This window comes from Doryrhamphus excisus, chromosome 11 (assembly GCF_030265055.1).
Source record: "Doryrhamphus excisus isolate RoL2022-K1 chromosome 11, RoL_Dexc_1.0, whole genome shotgun sequence".
In the NCBI taxonomy this organism is placed as follows: domain Eukaryota; kingdom Metazoa; phylum Chordata; class Actinopteri; order Syngnathiformes; family Syngnathidae; genus Doryrhamphus; species Doryrhamphus excisus.
The window spans coordinates 6,861,330-6,880,672 of record NC_080476.1 but is presented as its reverse complement, the minus strand read 5'-3'; the positions used below and the strand labels follow the sequence as shown (position 1 = coordinate 6,880,672).

The following is a 19,343-nucleotide window of genomic DNA, read 5'->3' as shown; positions in this document are numbered from 1 at the left end:
CTGTCACACTACCTTAGGGCAGCTGTGGCTACGGATGTGGAATACCACCAGCATGTGACTGAGGAGCAATCATTGAACTGTTGAGACCATCATTAAGGATGCAGATTAATGAATACAAAATTAATGCACTGTTACAAGGAGATCTGGGAGGATATGTGGTTATGATTCCAGACTTCATCATATTTTATTACTAGTTTGATGGCTCTTCTTCAGCAATCACCATTATCCATACATAGTAAGGACACGATAGGGCATCTGTCATGATTTATTACAAAAGTCAAATATTCCAAAACAGAATGCTGCCTGCATGGATGAGTATGTTATTTTTGGATTCTGCTTTCTTTTTGTTTTACACTTTTAAAGAGCCCCGTTGCTGTGCACCATAACAGCCTCTGTGAAGCAATCAGCAAGAACGCTACAAGGACGAGCTTTAAAAGGACAGCAAAGGTCATGCAGAAATTACAAATACATAAGCAAAAATGAGTCGGAAGTGCTCTCTGCTCTGCTTAAAAATCTCAAGACCCCAATTATAAACAAAAATAAAGACATCACATGCAGGCCTGAATAACTCCACCCACTTTCTTTATTCATTTTTAAGAGCAATAGTATATTCTGATTTATAAAAGAAATCATTTGTATGCTGTGATGTGCTGGCGACCAGTCCAGAGTGTAGCCCACCTCTCATCTGAAGACAGCTGGGACAGCCGTGACGCTAGTGTGGACAAGCAATATTTTTTAAAAAGATGCATAATTTGTATGATCTCACTAATACTAAATGCACAGTTAAATGAAATGTGACAAAAACGGAATTGGAAAAAAATGTTTGAAAAACATGATGGTTGCAGCACCAACAAAAACGAATGAATGTCATAAAAATCGAACTCGGGTAGTTCCCGTGAAGGTGCATGACATCCCTAATGTTCATGGACTGTTGGTGGAATAGAATGGAAATGATATGACATTTGGTGGAATAAAAGCAGGCATAATAAACAACCTACTTACGCCATTTCAACAATGAAGAGCAGTTCTTCCCTGTTAACATTTGTTTTGTGCTTTTTTTTGGAGCCAGCAGTCAAATAATAGCTTGGAAAAATATTCCTGCAGTACAAGTCTGTCATCTTGTCACAGTGTATTGGCGGGCTAGAGAATACAACATCAATAATTCTAGATACCGTTTGCTGTATTCTTCACATTCCTGAGCTGTGCACCTCAATACGTTTACCCCACTGACGAGATGCCGTTCATGGAAGCCAGACGTGTTTGTTTGTTTTTTTGTTTTGGTGTCATTGGGCTTGATTTGAAGCAGTGTGGCTAAAAAATAAATATTGAAGCTGCATGTTCTTCTTTAGTCTTGCATGAGCATTTCCCTCCAGTTGAAGCTGTGATTGGGTCCATGTGTCAGAGGCAGGATGGGCGGGTCAACCAGCTGCCACACACCTGTCTCGCCCATTTCTTCGCAAGCACAAAATCCCAAGTAGGGAATCTGCGGAGAGGATACACCGACATGTTATTGAGAGAAGAACAATAAGACAGCTCATTCGGTGTGATGTAACCAGCATCTGGCTGACCTTCCGCACAACTTGGACAAAGTCCTTGGAGTTTTGTGGGCTGAGTCCTTGTATCTGGCGAGTACAAGCCTCCAAGGAAGAAGCATGGGCCACAATCAAGACCTTGTTTCCTGTGTTGTAGAGGTAGCAATCAGAGAACTGCCTGAATCAGCCGACTATATACACCAGGGGTCGGCAAATATTTTGACTCGTGGGCCGCATTGAGTTAACAAAATTATCCAGGGGTCCAGAACATATATTTAACACACACGCACACACTATTTTATGCTTATAATTTTCCTTGAATCATTTGTCTAATTTTATCTGTAAAAGTGTTATACTATCAGCTGTATGTTTTCATGTCCCTTTTTTCAGGAGCACTTTAAACATCAGGCCACATCAAACTATGTCATTTAATTTTACTGTTTTTTTTTTTTTACTAAATAAGACGTCCGACTTGCAAGTCATTTTGCCAGTTTGTATGTTAAAAGCTGAAATACTTTGAAAGCAACTGATGGGCCGGATTCAAACACTTAGTGGGCCGCATGTGGCCCCCGGGCCATAGTTTGCTCACCCCTGATATACACTCAACAAAACTAGAAACGCAACATGTTTTGAATGTATTGTTCAAAAATCATCCGTTTTAGTGAGGAATCTTAATTCATCCACCTCCCAGGTGTGGCATGTCAAGATGCTAATATGTGCCTTAGGTTGGCCACAATAAAGCTATCAGTTGCATCAATAAAAAGGCACCTGTGTTCTTCTCTGTGTTCGTTCATTCGCCACCAAGGGCCACTCAACATGTGCGTTTTATAGATGCAGAGAAACCGTCACGAGATCCTGAGGCCCATAGTTATGTCATTCATCCATGACCATCCCCTCATGTTGCAGCATGGCCCCATGTTGCAAGGATCTGCACACAATTCCTGGAAGCTGAAAACATCCCACTTCTTGCATGGCTTAGCGTATCAGACATGTCACCCATTGAGCATGTTTGGATGTTGTGGATGAGGGGCTTTCCGACCCCACCTAAATACAGTTAAATATCTCATCATGGATTGTCCTTTTATTGTGGCCAGCCTATGGTACACCTGTGCCATAATCACACAGTCTAATCAGCATTTTGATATGCCACAACTGTGAGGTGATTGAATTATAAATGATGGTTAACACAGATTTGTGAATACTTGAGATATTTGCTCATGGTCTGCTCATGAATAATCAGAGCAAAAACACAAAATTCCACTTTACCCATGTTTTTGCACTCTGACAGGATTTCTCGTGTCACTTGGAAGCTCCGACTGATGTAGGTGTCATAGGACTCAGACACCACCAGCTTGTTAATAGCAATATGAGGTCTATGGACAAGGCATAAGAAGAGGGCGTTAAAAGAAATTAGCATAGTCCTGACAAAGCATAGGATCTGTACCTGTAGGTTGTATCCACACTCAGGTTAGCAGCAGCCAGCTCTGTTGGAGGGATCCAGGTGGGTAAACTTGTGCCCGAAACCCACTTGGTCCACTCAAAAAGTCCAGGTTCCACACGAATTTTCATCTTTCCCTCCTGTTGGAGACCTGAATAATCAAACACAGATGAACAGATGTATTGGTTTCGGGAGACAAAGTCTTCTTACTCCTGAACTGCTGTACACAAAAGGGTGAAAACTTGGCAAAATATGCACCACTACTGTGTTGCCTGTGCTATTATTTATCTAAGAAATACACCACATGGTGGCACTGTTATTAAACCCCAAAGTCTCAGGCTTGACTTGGACTTTCTCAGTTCAATTTGCAGAATTCACCACAAAATTTAGTACACACCTTTACTGGACTGACATGCACATACAATTTGAGCAAGATCGGTTGAAAAATTACAACACCACACATTTTTTTTCACCAGACTAGTATGTTTAAAATAGCTAAAATGGAAGCCTAATAAAAAAATTAACACAGTGAAGCATCTTTACTGCATGAATAATCAGGGTGGGGTCCTACCCTGCAGAATGTGCTGAGCTGTCTGGACGCAGCGAAGTGAAGGAGAGCAATAAACAAAGTCTATTGTTGTGTGGCTTTCCAACAGTGCTTCACCTGCAATGGAGAAAAAGCACAGTAAGATGAAATCTGCAGGAAACTGTCATATAATTGTGAAGATCCCCTCTAAACTGTGTAACAATATCGATCACTCTTTATGTGTCTGAACTATACCCACCTACAAGACGGGCCTGAGTGGAGCCAAACACAGTAATTGGACAATCTTTGTCATAGTCCCGATGACCTCCGCTTCTAGCTGGCAGGCTGGATGGCATGTTGAGATTTGAGCGTATGTATCGGCCTACACACACACACACACAGAATCTTTAGTGTGGTTACTCTTAGCTTGATCGGTAACATGGGTTTTATCTGTATACAAACACCTTTGGCATCAAAACACTGAGTCACCCAGTGTTTCCCAAAAACGACATCCATCCTCTCCCCATGTCGACACACAAACAGTCTCATCTTGGACAGAGACGAATGACCACCTGCCCGCGTCACCTAAGATAAAACAGAAAAGTGGAGCTCATTTACACCAGAGGTCTCAAAGTCAACTTAACTGGGAGCCACTGGAGGTAGAGTCCAGGTCAAATATTCATTCATTCATTTTCTACTGCTTATCCTCACGAGGGTCGCAGGGGGTGCTGGAGCCTATCCCAGCTGTCTTCGGGCGAGAGGCGGGGTACACCCTGGACTGGTCGCCAGCCAATCACAGGGCACATATAGACAAACAACCATTCACACTCACATTCATACCTATGGACAATTTGGAGTCACCAATTAACCTAGCATGTTTTTGGAATGTGGGAGGAAACCGGAGTACCCGGAGAAAACCCACGCATGCACGGGGAGAACATGCAAACTCCATACAGAGATGCCCGACGAGGGAATCGAACCTGGGTCTCCTAGCTGTATGACCTACATGCTAACCACTTGGTCAGCATTCGATTTGTCAGGTGTAATATATTTTTTTAGGAAGTATTACTCTTTTGAACGCATATTGTTTTGAGAAGCCAAATGGTTACTAACCAGAACTCCCTCCCAGCTGTCTTCGGGGAGACGGGGTAAACCCAGGCCAGCCAATCACAGGGCAAATATAGACAAACAACCATTCACACTTACATTCATACCTATTGATAAGCATGTTTTTGGAATGTGGGAGGAAACCGGAGTACCCGGAGAAAACCCACGCATACATGGGGAGAACATGCAAACTCCACACAGAGATGGCCGAGGGCGGAATTGAACTCGGGTCTCCTGGCTGTAAGGCCCGTGTGCTAACCGCGGGTCAAGTATTGTTTATTATTGTTGCCCTATGTGTGTTTACATACTTGGTATATGTTTAGCTGTAACACAGTGTTCACCCCAAGACTGTACTTCATGTTCTGTCTCGTGACCCGCCTGTTTATTTATCTGTGTGATAAGCCCACTGCAAATTCAGAGCGTCTTTATGGACTGCAAGTCGGGGGGTACAAAATCTGTTGCAGCTTGGAACACCTGATGAAGACCAATCAGGGTTCAACAGGGTCAGGCTGCATACTGAAAAATCTATGGCTGCTGGAGCCAAAATGTTGTACATATTCAAAGAAGAAACAGACTACATCCCAGCTTTGTGTTATTTGTGACGTGTATTATTATTGTTAGCATCAACATTTCAATAAGCTGCAGGCCGCAAATACACAACATTCACGAGTCTTGCCAATGTCATGCAATGTTTGCTGCATGTATACATGCACCCTACATGACTTATACCTGCATGGGAGGACAGAGGCCAGTGAGGCTGGGAGGATCCACCAGACTGTCAAGCAGACTGTCCGTGTGCTGCCCATCAAAGAGTAATCCACTGAGTGTGCTGCCAGAGTTAGACGGAGCGGTATAGTTGAGAATAGAATGAGACCTTAGAATGGAAAAAAAGAGAGATGTTTTACTCCTGTGATAATTCATAAACACATGAAGACTCTATTGTTCTTACCCGTGGACAACCCAAGTGTCTGACTCATCAGCACGACTGACATAGTTTTCAGGCAGCAGACCGGACAGCCCCGTGCCCAGTGAAGTGCCATAAACCCAGCCCTCACTGGCGCTGCTTTGCTCCATTGGAGACATGAAGATGAAGTCTCCAGGCACCAGCTCAAGCTCATCATCATTTTGAGGCACATAGGGGTACATGACTTGCAGTGTCTAGCGAGGACACACATATATACAGTAAAATATATATATAGTTCTGATATTTTGTATTAGTACTACCTCATGATTAGCAAAGCGAATATCCCTAGAGAAGAGCACGACCAGCCAGTCACAGCCTGATGACACATCCACATTCTTTGCCAACTTCTCCAAGACTGGAAGATGACTGCCTTGGAAGTGGTATGCCAAGGTGACGTGCAGTTGCTTCTTATGGGGCTCAACATGGACATCTGTTGATAAAATATGCACATCAATGACAGCCATGTAATGTCCTGGCTTTCAATTTTGATGCACCATGAATAAATTATGAACCTGCTTTCATTTCTGCTTCACTGGCAAAATCTGCCGCAAAACTCTTCAGCACCTCTGCCACCTGTTCCTCCACGAAGAGGCCGATAAAGGTGGAGGAGGTGTACAGCTCCAAGGGGAGGGGCATGGGGATGCGACCTTTCCACTTAGTCACGGTGGACTGGAGGGCATCAGACAGAGCCTCCACCTTCCCATCAGCACACTGTCAAGTCAATGAAAAAGAAAAGACATAGAATTCTGCAAATTTAGGACTTTTAAATTTAGAACATCGGTTAGCTGTTTTTGGTTTAATGTTGAAAATTTATGCCAGAATTTTGCCTCGGTTTGCATATTCTCTTCGGTTAGCGAACAATATGATGAGTGTCTTGTCGTGCTCTGTGAATCCAACTGTGTTATGTGTTATGTATCTGTAAAAACACATTCTTATAGTTTTACAATTGCAGTTTCACATTCAGAGGCAAAAAAAACATTTTAGGTTATTTTACCTTCACTGAAGATGTGACCATTTCTGACGATTGATTTACATTATTCTTATTCTTATGGGAAAAAAAAGTATTCTATTTATGTCCATTTTGGCTCGAGTGGGAAGTTCTACAACAGATTAATGATGTTAACTAAAGTTCGAGTCCATTTTATCAAACTTAAAATGTCATATCATTACTGCACATCACACTCAGCATCAATACTTAAATCATGTGTATCCAAAGTCCCTGGGGCCATTTTTTATCACATAAAAAAATACAATGTAACAAAAATAGAACAGCAAAAAATGGAAAAAAGGCTTAAAAATATTCATTCATTTTCTACCGCCTATGCTCACGAGGGTCGCGGGTGTCCTGGAGCCTATCCCAGCTGTCTTAGGGCAATAGGCAGGGTACAACCTGGACTAGTCGCTAGCCAATCACAGGGCACATATAGACAAATAACCATTCACACTCACATTCATACCTATGGACAACCGTAGTATCCGGAGGACATGCAAACTCCTTACAGATGTCCAAGAGTGGACTCAAACTCAGGTCTCCTAGCTGTTTGGCCTGCACCACTTGTCCACATGCAGCCTTATTCAAGTCAATGTAATAAAAATAGTGCATAAAGATGAGCGATTGTGACTGACCATGAAGAACTGGCAGAGGGTGATGTGGGGGAAGATGTTGTGTGCCTTGTTTTTGCCACATGAGAGGCGAGACTGCTGCCAGAAGTGAGAGAGCTGCTGCAGCAGTGGCCCACTGGGTCGCAGATACAACACATACTCTCTGGGCAGAGGGTCATCCAGGAAGGGGTCATCCACATGGGAAAAGAGCCTGGCAGGGTACACAAACCACACAGGAGGTCAGCATCTTCTACAAAAAGGGAGGGTAAAGCAGAAGGCAGAACTATTCTGCTATCACAGTGACACATTAGCCCTTTAAGGCAATTACACTACATTTATCTCTACATTCCAGTGTCTTAACATAAATGTGTATGTGTGTATGCATGCATGTGGTTCTCACCAGTCACAAGCTGCCTGGACGTTTTTCCCTCCTGTCGAAACCAAAGCTTTCAAGCTGTGAAGAGACAAAGATCAAGAGAAAACACAGTCACAAAATCAATAGTTTCTCTTCCGGACCATGTTTATTTGCAGGAGATTGCTGTGCGCCATGTGACAGTGAAAAGAGAGCACACATCCCTAGAGACCAGTAAAATGACAAGAGGCACTCAATAATTCATAGCAGGGGCTCATGAAGCGGTATTGAAAGTCAAAGTACAAATTGTTGATTTGGAATGAATAGAGACAATCATTTTTGGATAGTTTGTTCTGTTAAAAATACTTCTGTATAACATGCGGCATTAAGATTCCTTTATTTATTCCTTTGGAAAAAAACAAATGTATAAATGTTTGACCACCATTTCACAATATACTTATTTTATTTAAAGGAAAATACATTTGTAATTAATTATTTTATGTTCATCATTAGCACAAAATATTATGAAACTTCCACATTCCTTATATGGTGCATATGGTTATGTTTGCTTGATCAGATTTCACAAAATGCTGCATTTGTTGTTTATTTCGAAACTCCATCCATCCATTTTCTTTACCGCTTATGCTCACTAGGGTCGCAGGTATGCTGGAGCCTATCCCAGCTGACAGGTGAGAGGTGGGGTACACCCTGGACTGGTTGCCAGCCAGCCATTCATTCATTCATTTTCTATATCACTTATCCTCACGAGTATTGCGGGGGTATGCTGGAGCCTATCCCAGCTGACTTCAGGCGAGAGGTGGGGTACACCCAGCACTGGTCGTTGGCCAATCGCAGTTTATTTCATAAAATGACTTTCTTCACTGCATTAGAAAATAAATCACACATTAAATAAAGACTGCTTTGGTCAAGGTACTGTTTGTCACTGTTCTGAATGGAAACAGAGGCTCACTATTTCCTATTGAGATGGAAGTCAATTGGACACAGTGGAGTACTATGAGCATGTGGTCTAATGAAAGTGCATGTTTTCATTGTGCCACTGATGCATTCACATTCAATACGCTATTTTTATAGTTGACCCACTGAGAGGGTCCTCGATTCGGCTCCCAACCCTGGGGCGGTATTCCCTCACCAAGGCAATGTGCACAATGGGGGATGCAGAGGCTAAAGGATCACAACAAATGGCTGGCACACATCTACTGACAAGTGAATTCATTGGTTTTATACTGCTTATATTGTTCAGGGTCACGGGTGAGCTGGAGCATCTCCCAGCTCATTTTGGGCAAGAGACAGGATCATAAGTCAGTCACAGGGTATCGTAGATATTCACACTCACAGTCACACCTATGGACAATTTAGAGTCTCTAGCTAACCTAACCTAACATGGATGGTTATAGACAATGGGAGGAAACACACAAGGGACCTTCATTCATTCATTCATTTTCTACCGCTAAGCCTCACGAGGGTCGGAGGCGTGCTAGAGGTGGGGTACACCCTGGACTGGTTGCCAGCCAATCACAGGTCACATATAGACAAACAACCATTCACACTCACATTCATACCTATGGACAATTTGGAGTGAACAATTAACCTAGCATGTTTTTGGAATGTGGGAGGAAACCAAAGTCCCCGGAGAAAACCCACGCATGCAAGAGAACATGCAAACGCCACACAGAGATTGCTGAGGGTGGAATTTGGTCTCCTAGCTGTGAGGCCTGCTTGCTAACCACTTGCAGTCCACAAGGGACATTCATTCATTCATTCATTTTCTGCCGCTTTTCCTCACAAGGGTCGCGGGGGTGCTGGAGCCTATCCCAGCTGTCTTCGGGCGAGAGGCGGGGTACACCCTGGACTGGTCGCCAGCCAATCACAGGGCACATATAGACAAACAACCATTCACACTCACATTCATACCTATGGACAATTTGGAGTCGCCAATTAACCTAGCATGTTTTTGGAATGTGGGAGGAAACCGGAGTACCCGGAGAAAACCCACGCATGCACGGGGAGAACATGCAAACTCCACACAGAGATGGCCGAGGGTGGAATGAACCCTGGTCTCCTAGCTGTGAGGTCTGTGCGCTAACCACTCGAACGCCGTGCCGCCGGTCAGGTTTTTTTTTTTCCTTCAACAAAGCTTACTAGCTCCGTATGTCTACGGTTTGGAATTTGTAAATATGAAATATGCATGACTGAAAAGTGTTAAATTTTGCGGTAATATGCATAACAGTACAATATTAATACAAAACATGTATTGCTGAAAATAGTAGCGCTGATTACAACAAAACGATCGTGACCGCACAGCTGTTGCACACCAAACAGGAAAAGAAAGCCAAATACAAGCTCTAAACAGGAAAAGACGTGAAAGCGTCATGACCATGCAAAACAAACATTATTTATTTGTCAAATACATGAAGTGGCATCACAAAGAAGAATCTTAATGTTGTTCTTTGCACAACATGAGTTTGGTATCGGTAATGAAATGCTGGACAATATAGAGCACTTCTAGTTCAAACCCACAAGCCAGGAGACTGGCAGACCGCCATATTGCACATACTCTAACATAACAATATAGTACTGCAAAAGATGCCAAGATGGAAGTAGATTGCACAGTACCAATTCAGTTCAATTTATTTCTATCCCTTGTGAATCACATCTGCTGTTTAATCCTTTAAGTCTTTTTCCCTGAGATGAATGTTTGTTTTTTTGTGTTCCACATAGTAAAATCAGCCACAGACCTCCTGTCCTCAATGACTGTGTACACCAAAAGCTTCTCCCTTGCCCCTAGCAAAAAAAAAAACAAGCATGTTATTTATAAACTGCATTTCCTGTTCACAGCTGGATGAAGATAAGGACTGCAGAGCTGACTGTAGATTATCTATAGCGTCAAACTACTGTAGAAAGGACTATTATTAGATGCCTTAACTTGCACCAGGCAAGCCTTTTATTTCACTCTGTGATCACTTTTCAGTTCCTCTTACCTCATGTAAAAAAAAAATATTGTGGCTCCCTGCCCATCCTTTATAAAGCCATCTGTGCTCAATATGACTGATATGAGATATTTAGCAGCTTAAAGTGTGTAATCGTGTGGTTTTGCTACTCAAGACTAAAGTCAAAGTCATAATAAAGAAAAAAATACAGTGATAAAATGACTCAATGGTATCCCTGAATGCACACAAATGTGTTCACCACTTGCAACTACGTGCACCCGGGGACCCCTCTGTGACTCAGCTGTAGAGGCAAATTAACATTTCCTGTTTACAAGTCGAAAAAGGAACACCATTACTAACTGCTCATATCACCCCAACAGCGCCAAGAGAAAGTAAGACCCCCGTGTGGATGACACAGGCCTGGAAAGCCCTCATGGTGACACATCATCCTATTTAAGCAAGCTTTGACAACACAAAATAATTTTGTGTTATAAAAAGTGCAATACAGTGCAAATAACCATTACAATTTTTTTAAAACTTTTTTTTAAACAAGACAACATGCATTTATCTACATCTGCATGCGCTTTAAAAGTAGCACTACGGAGCTGTTTGTGTGAAACTCACTTACTTGCCAAGTTTACAATGAACTTACGGCACTAATGCTGACTGAACCGTTTGCTGTTGCAATTGTTCCCATAGGAAATAATGTAAATCCAATTACTGTATTTTCCAGACTATAAATTGCACTTTTTTATGCTTTTGCTAGTCCTGCCACTTATAATCCAGAGCAACTTATATAGGTTTTTTTGTCAAGGGCGATCTATTATATTGTACTGCACACATATGAAGTCAACGTGTGTGCTATCAATATGATCCTACTTTATGACTTTATTTACTTTATGAACTCAAATGATGGCAGGGAGTGTTAATCCCAAAACACTAAGTTAAGTAGTTAAGTACAGTCAATATCTAGAACTGATTCTCCTTCCCTCGCTTCATTATTTCAGAGGAAGAAACATTTGAGGTCATATGGCAGAGACCATCAGAGACACCATAAAGGAAGTGAGTGGGCCTTTGTGTGGGCGAAGTATGTTGATTCTGTTCTTCCCGGCGTTTTGTGCTATCAGACTTGACATGAACATAAGCAAGTAAAAAGAGCTACAACCCTTCTTCTTCATTAGGAAGAAACCAACAGTATAATGTTCTCCTGTGTGTGAGAGACATTGCAACGTCTGCTTCTGCTGCCCTCAAACCACCGTCTCAAACAGAGAAAGGTCACACACCACTTCAGGAAATGGGCGACTTCCGCTTAGCCGGTTTGAATGTGAACTTAAAGTTTGTTCATGAAAAAGCCTTCGTGTGGCCTACAAAACGTTCTGGTCATTTTATATTTTTGTTCATATTTGTGTTTTACACCCATGCAGTCTAATAATGTCAAATACAGGAAGCCTGTTGTTTCCAAGCTGTAAACATTTGAACCTTTGTAAACATGGACACATATTTTGAACTAAACCAACACACAACAAAACTAAAGAAATGAAACTTTAAGTAATTGGTTCTGTACATTATTCGTTATGAAGTTTTAAAAAAAAGAAAACACAGGTGGTCTCAGGTTACATAGATATTTTTAACAATATTGATATTTCTGTTGAGTATGATATAAAAAAACAAACATATTGACATGTTCATATCGATATAGACTGGATTTTATGGGGAGGTCTCATGTTTCAAGATGGCGCGGCCCGAGTGCTAGCTAGTTACGACAGCTCTGCGTCTCTTGCAGCGTTTTTAGTGTTTAATAGTGCTTTATTTATTACCTCCTTATCGTTTGGTGCCATACCGACTCCTTAAGCAAGTGTGCAGCTATGGATGTTCATCTTATTACATTTGTATCTTGCCACTTGCGCCATTGTTGACACCCGGGATCAGCGGTTAGCAGCTGTTAGCATCGCTTCGCTACGTCCAATGATCGAATATCCCCGCAGAACTATGAAGGTGGAGAGGCTGCATAGCGGCAGTGAAAAAGACAGTATAAAGGTCTTCAACCATGTTTACCCTCAGTCGTCATGAATGTGAGACGGAAGTGCTAACGGTGCTCACCCGGCTGCAGAAACTACTGTGAGTGCATCACTATTGCAATGAAGATTCAACAGTACATTTAACTTGTTTTATATTTATTTAACGATAACATACTATTTTATTTCAGTGGCTATTTTTCCTTTAATATTGTTTACATTTTAATACAACTTTGCGCAGATATTTGGCTTTGACTTTTGTCTAAATTCAGTTCATGGGAAAAATATTGATATATCGTAATATTGATATTCTACCTAAATATATCTGGTATGAGGTCGCCCAGCCCTAGACATGAGTCTTGACTGCTTGCAGAGAGGACAGGTGAGTTTGCTGATGTTGTTTTGGCATGGTTTGGATGAAAATACACTCTTTCTACCGGGTAGAAGTTACACTCAGATCAGTATATTCTTCCATGATGCAACGGGCTGTAACTCGTTTTCAGCCAAGTCTTGTGTTTATGGACCACAATTATGTTATGTTATATTAATTTATGGGAGCGTGTACCCAACCAATTTCAGCATGAGCTTTTGTCCATCTGCTTGCTAACATTTGTTGGTGTATGACTGTAATTTCATGAATTTCTGATCCTTTCCTAGGTTGCAATAAGCTCTATTTCCATTTATCATCATACATAACGGTTTGTTCCTTCCAAGTTTTGCTTGACTTTTGGTGTATATTTTTTGAAATATGTTGGTTTAATTGAGTATTTCCCTTATTTAGCTACATAAAAGAAGCAAGCTATTAGAAATACATTCTAACGCTTGGCAGTTCTACACCATATAACCATACAAAATAAAACAGATTGTTTGATGTAGTGCTAGTATTGGCGCAATAGACAGGTGTACCTAATGTTGTGGTTGGTGAAGGTTTGATAAGATGTACTTCCTGTGGTTTCATGAGTTATGAAACTAGAACCATGGCCACACACACACACACACACACACACACACACACCAACTTCCTCTGAGGACATTAAAGACACGATTGTCTTAGATGCAGTAGAAAAAACATTTGATAGTTTGATAGTGTATGTATTTATGATAATTTTAGGTGATCAAATCAACTTCCGTCTGCATCGGTTTATGTATTATTAATGTCACGTCTGCTTTTGGTGCGGGAAAAAAAATGCAGAGTGGTACAATCTAAATGGAATCAGTTTGCAAGGCTACTTCCCTATATCGGACATGATCAGTGCGAGCAGATTGTCCTACTGTCCTTGCAGCCCCTATCTGATTGCACTCGTCGATTCCTGACTGACTTGGCAAAAATTCCTCTCAGTAGTTATGATTCTTGTATGGGTGGTCTTCGTTCCCATAAATTCATTAATTTATATCATTTTGGTTCGTAAACACAATACAGTGCAGTGCAGCTTTACTCTAAGTCAGAAAAATGCATATTGTACATATTTTATTTTTGGCCAAAATTAAACATTTTCAAGCATAGAAACAGCATGTCATATGGAGCTATGCCAATCCATGCCATCGTGTTTGATCACTTCCTTACCAAACTAATCTCCATTTGACTATTCTTAAATCTTTGTTTACGGGCTTTGCCTCGCTGTCCTGGCTGATTTTGAGTAGTTCCCCAAAGGGTAAAAGAATATTTGCTTCAACTTTCAGTAGCATTTTATTATAACTGCTGACTGCACACTTGATGTCTTTATTGAGTATGATAACAAATAACCACAAAATAGTATAAAGACAATGGCCACACTGTTTGATTGGAGATCTGCTTGGTAAATAAAGTAGTGTGCAATTTAAATGTTGGCGCAAATAGAACACAGCTGGAATAGTGATGAAAGTTGGAGACTTTTGTCATGTTGAGCTAGAACATAATTATTCAACAGTTTATTTCCCATTAATTTCCCAAGCCATAGGTATTATAATAACAAAAAAGCAAGATTGTTAAGCGACACTTTAAAAAAGTGAGTTGTGATGATGATCGCTGATTGACATATCACAAGAACGTAATAATAGCCACTTGTAGCTCTGAACTAGCTACAGTAGATGCTGCCAGCCAGGCTCCAGAATGATCGGCAATGTAATCAGCAGCATAAAACACTGATCAGAGTATCCCTAATATGTATTAATAAGTATTCTACAGTGGTCACAATGTGTTAATAATAGTGGGTCATTGTTACTGACACACAAATACCTGACTTGATGACCTGAACAACTCACTTGTATTGTTGTTGAGATTAAACTATGCATTAGTCTGGAATTGGAATGAATGTCTTTAAATTCATCCAAGCCTTTAAAATGTCAAGAATCATTTTGGAGTCATGAGTACATGTTCTTCCACTGTTTTATAGTACAAAACAGGACATGCTTAATGGGTGAATAAAAGGTCTCATGTGCATACAAAAGGGCTTTTGTGAGAGATGGATTCATTCAATTCATCGTTATATAAGGCAGAGCGTTGGAAACATTACTGAGTGAGTAGACAAATACATAAGTTGAGTAAAAGTAGCTCTTGTACTGCATACAGATTACGATTTTGATTGTGCCCTATGCTAAAAGTTTTGCGCCTCTTTCATTTAGTGCAGGATACAATCATCCGTGAATTTATTGTAAATATGTACCAAAATCACTTATACCTTAACATTGTTTCCACCATTTTAGTGTGGTTAGCCATAGTATAATTTGGAACAACAAACTCTGAACAGGCTTGCATTTCCACCATGGGGCGTGATAGCTTCAACGGGTACATACAGTATCTCACAAAAGTGAATACAGTGGTGTAACTGTGTTAGTAAGCAAATAACTACAAAATCAACCACTGATGACATTATAGACGGGGGTTGGAGCTGGCTTCCGGTCCCTGTTTCCCTGTCTTTGCAAACTAACGGGACGCTAACAGGGACACTTTGTGATACAAATGCGTGAACACAGTTCACGCAGTCTATTAAGAACACACATACGCATGCCATATTGTATGCTAACAAGAAAACGTAAGCAAGCTGACTTCCGCTTCCTGTTTCCCTGTCTGTGCAAGCTAATGGAACGCTAACAAGGATGTTTTGTGATAAAAATATATGAAGAACACAGTTCATGCAGTCTATCAATAGCACATATATGCATGCTATATTGTATGCTAACAGGAAAGAGTAAGCAAGCTGAGGCAAAATACCAAAAAATACACTAACCGAGGTGTACACTAACCAAGTTTCCACTGTACTATGTACCGAATATGAGTCAACACTCACCCATTGTTGTCTAAATAGCAGCTAACACAAGTGAGTACACATATAATTGGGTCTCGTCTACAGTCAAGTATGATGGTGGTTGCATGAGTGCTTCCAGCACTGGGGAGCTGCTGTTCATTGAAAGAAACAGGAATTCCAACATGTACTGTCACAATGCGAAGCACAGCATGCCCCCTCTCACTGGAGAGTTTTCCAACAACCCCAAACACACCTTCAGGATGACAAGTGCCTTGCTGATGAAGGCAAAGGTGATGGAGTGGTCATGTATTTCTCCTCCAAACCTGAATCCAAATGACCACCTGTGGGGCATCCTCAAGCAGAAGGAAGGTTGAGGACTGCAAGTAAATATCGACCAGCTCTCGCGGTGATGTCATCATGAAGGAGTGGAAGACAGTGTTGGCAGTGATTTAGACAATAATGGCTGGGTTGAGTTCTTTTCAGTGGACACTGGAGTTATACACTAGTTTGAGGCCCCCACCTTGATATGAAAGTTTAATGTTAGTGCGGCCCGCGCAAGTTTGATATGGATGCTGTATGGTATCATGTACCCAGAAAAAATTATTACGTTTGATTAATGTTCATGTTAAAGGTTAACTGTTAATAGTTATCCTCCCTATCCGTGTGGAAGTGGTAAGTTTTTGGCTATTTAAGTTTAAAGGAAATAACTTGAAGGCTACCGTTTAGGTCGCTAGCTCTCTAGTTTGCGAGTTAGCATGTGTCTCAAGACCCTGCAGTTGCGCAATATGTTGTAAATAAAAAGAGTATAAATGTGACTATAGTCGTGTTTTGTCATGTCTACAGGGCTCTAATAATGCTTTGTTAATTTTAATCTGAAAAAAAATAATTTGTCTACCCACCAACTATATGTGGTTTCTTAAGTTTTTATTATTTGCCGTTTTATTATTATTATTATATTTATGACTGATTGATTGATTTTCTTTATTCTTGATTTGTTTATTTATTTTTCATCTTATTTTGTGTAGAAAAATAAAAAGTAAGATATTTGAGAACAGTGGAATGTTTTATCAGAGCTTTTCTTGTAGAAAATTGGAACCAAAGCCAAGTTTTTTAAATGTTTTTTTGTTTTTAATAAATGCTTTTTTTGAGGGGGGGGGGGGGCCTGATGCAGCCCAGTCTCACCCAGACCCGAGCTCCAGTGGCCCCCAAGTAAATTGAGTTTGAGACCCCTGCTGTAAATAGTAATATGTCTCTCATTATATCATGTTGCAATAATAGTATGTTGTAATCCATCTTATTTTTTCAAATGCTACGTATTGTTCTCTTCCCATGACACTGACAACCAATCATGTCTGGGAGTTTTTGGTCCTGTGGTGAATTCCCTTTTAACACATTACCTTATTCAGGACTATAGAGTCTCCATGCAGGCGGACCGAGAACCACTACTTGGTCTGGTTCTTTTGGTCCCGGATTGCGTTCACATACTGTAGTAGTGGTGGGATTTATTTTCAGTACAGGAAATGGAGCACAACAACAAACTTTCAAAGAAACAAAGCATAGTTCTACATGGAGGAAAATACTTGAGTCAATCGATTATTTTTATGTCATTACATAAGCCCCATAATTCATTCACACTGGGCCAGCTTGTTTCTTGGCAACCATTCTATCTCAAAGATGAATGGAGAAAAAAATGAGTGCATTTGAGGATTGTAGCCACGGCCCACTGAAAGTGGCAAGTGTAACATCTGAGTCACTCAACACACATTTCAGATAACGTACTGGAGTACTTAAATGCTGACTTGTCATAACTGTGCTATATTTACGTGAAAGTGAAGCAGTGTACTCACGCCCTGGTCTTGGGAAAGCCCATGGACAACAGCACGTCCAGTGTAGACCCATGTTTGACGGTGCCGGCCCGGTTCTGGCGCTGTCTCCGCGGGGTCACTTTGGCGTATAGTTCCTCTTTAGCAGCCATGATTCACTGCACCATGAGCATGGACGGACCGTTCACGTATTTTCATTTATTCAATGAAAAGACAAGAAACGTTATATGTCACGAAAAGGAAGAGTCTCAAGAGGCTCGATTTAAGTGCACCAAACACTTTGGTTCGTTTTCATCCAGCAGGTCCGGACCATCACATGAAGGGTCAGCCATGGCCAGTCAACTCAGCTCAGCCGTGAGCCCAAGCCACGGTCCCCGAAAATGGGCTCGAGTTCGCCTCTCGCATCCGGTCCACCGAATGAGAAATCAGATGCAGCTAAGCGCCAGCTTCCTTCCTCCTCCTTCCTCCAAGGGCTTATTTATGAATGGCTCCCGGGTGGACGGAGGGTCTGCCCCAGAACACAAGAATCGGCAAGCCGTCAAGTTGAGCGCCGGCGGGTTGTTAATAAACACACAGGACAGCCGTGAGTTGTCCCGTGAAAATGACAACCGAGGGATAAGGAACTAGAGCGACATTAATCAGATGTTTGAGGCGGTGTGATGCACAGCGCCAAGCTGAGGGTGGATGGTGGAAATAGTGCTTCACACTTCCTGTCTGAGAAAAAGGGGTGTTAATACGCATGCGCGTTGGCCAGCAAATGAAAAAACAGAATCATCATCTGTTGCTATGATAAATACAGGCGAACCTGTTTTTTTTAAATGTAAAATTTTCGACTTCGATGTTGTCATGATTATTACGTCGATCCAACTCAGCCCCTCTAAGATGTTGGCATTCCTCTTTGTTTTTTTTATGAGTATCTCCACTTCTACATCAACGCTTACTCATTGTGGCAAGATAACGGTCCAGTGAGTGTGTACAATAGGCTACATTTGAGGAAAATTAATTTAACCCCTTCAGCACCTGCTGGGGCAAAAAAAAAAAATCAGCTCCAATATTTGTAGTTTCACAAAATTACTTTTTCAGCAATTGTTGCCTCCGTGTTCCAAGGGAGGCAGTGGGTATTGAGTAAGAGTGGGCCATGTTCCATGCCTCCATTGTCAAGGCAGCTGATTGGAGCTGTGACCGTAAGGTGGTCAGTGTCTGTCATGGCCGTAATCCCAGACCCCGTTGGTCGACACCAGTGGTGAGAGATGGTGTCAAGTTGAAGGAGCACTTTTGCCTCATGGGACTCTGGAGGCGGCTGACGGGTACCAGCGGGCAAAGTAGTCTGCCGCTCTGGCGGGGTCACCAGGGCAAAAGCTCAGACATGGGAGGTCAAAGAAACCATGCACTTCCCGACTAGTCTTTGTTTATTAAAAGTAAGTCCCTCACTACATTGCGGTTTGAACATCGCTCCCTCAGTCTCCCATTTTTTCCAAAATGAATAATTGCCGTTTCATAGTGGCCTACTATTAAATGTAACTTGCCCAAGAATACTTCAACATGATCACAGAAGGACAGAGGATCAAATTCACAACCTTCAGGTTGAAAGACGACCACTCTATCACCTGAGACATGCCACCCCTATTATTAATCACGTCATATGTAGCATTCTGGTCACCAGGCATCAGTAATCTTAGTGCATGAAATCAGCCATTGCATGTCTGACAGTTAAGTGAAAAAGACTGAAAAAAAACATTCTCCCATTCTGTGTGGAAGTGGTAAATTTTTTGCCTCTTTGTCCATTCCGACTCAGTTTGAAACACTTGAGTT

General features: G+C 41.5%; 1 protein-coding gene across 1 annotated transcript; it reads right to left on the bottom strand.

Annotated features, from left to right (window-relative positions):
• Window positions 1–252: 252 nt before the first annotated feature.
• On the bottom strand, window positions 253–18,240 carry ubash3ba (ubiquitin associated and SH3 domain containing Ba). The gene is made up of 14 exons (XM_058087909.1): window positions 17,556–18,240; window positions 7,570–7,623; window positions 7,194–7,380; window positions 6,080–6,278; window positions 5,828–5,997; window positions 5,553–5,761; window positions 5,333–5,477; window positions 3,961–4,081; window positions 3,756–3,878; window positions 3,542–3,634; window positions 2,977–3,121; window positions 2,799–2,905; window positions 1,569–1,678; window positions 253–1,483 (listed from the first exon to the last, which is right to left on the bottom strand). Exons 1-14 carry the CDS (start codon window positions 17,681–17,683, stop codon window positions 1,346–1,348), a joined length of 1,929 nt encoding a protein of 642 aa, XP_057943892.1. The 5' UTR covers window positions 17,684–18,240; the 3' UTR covers window positions 253–1,345.
• Between the last annotated feature and the right edge of the window lie 1,103 nt (window positions 18,241–19,343).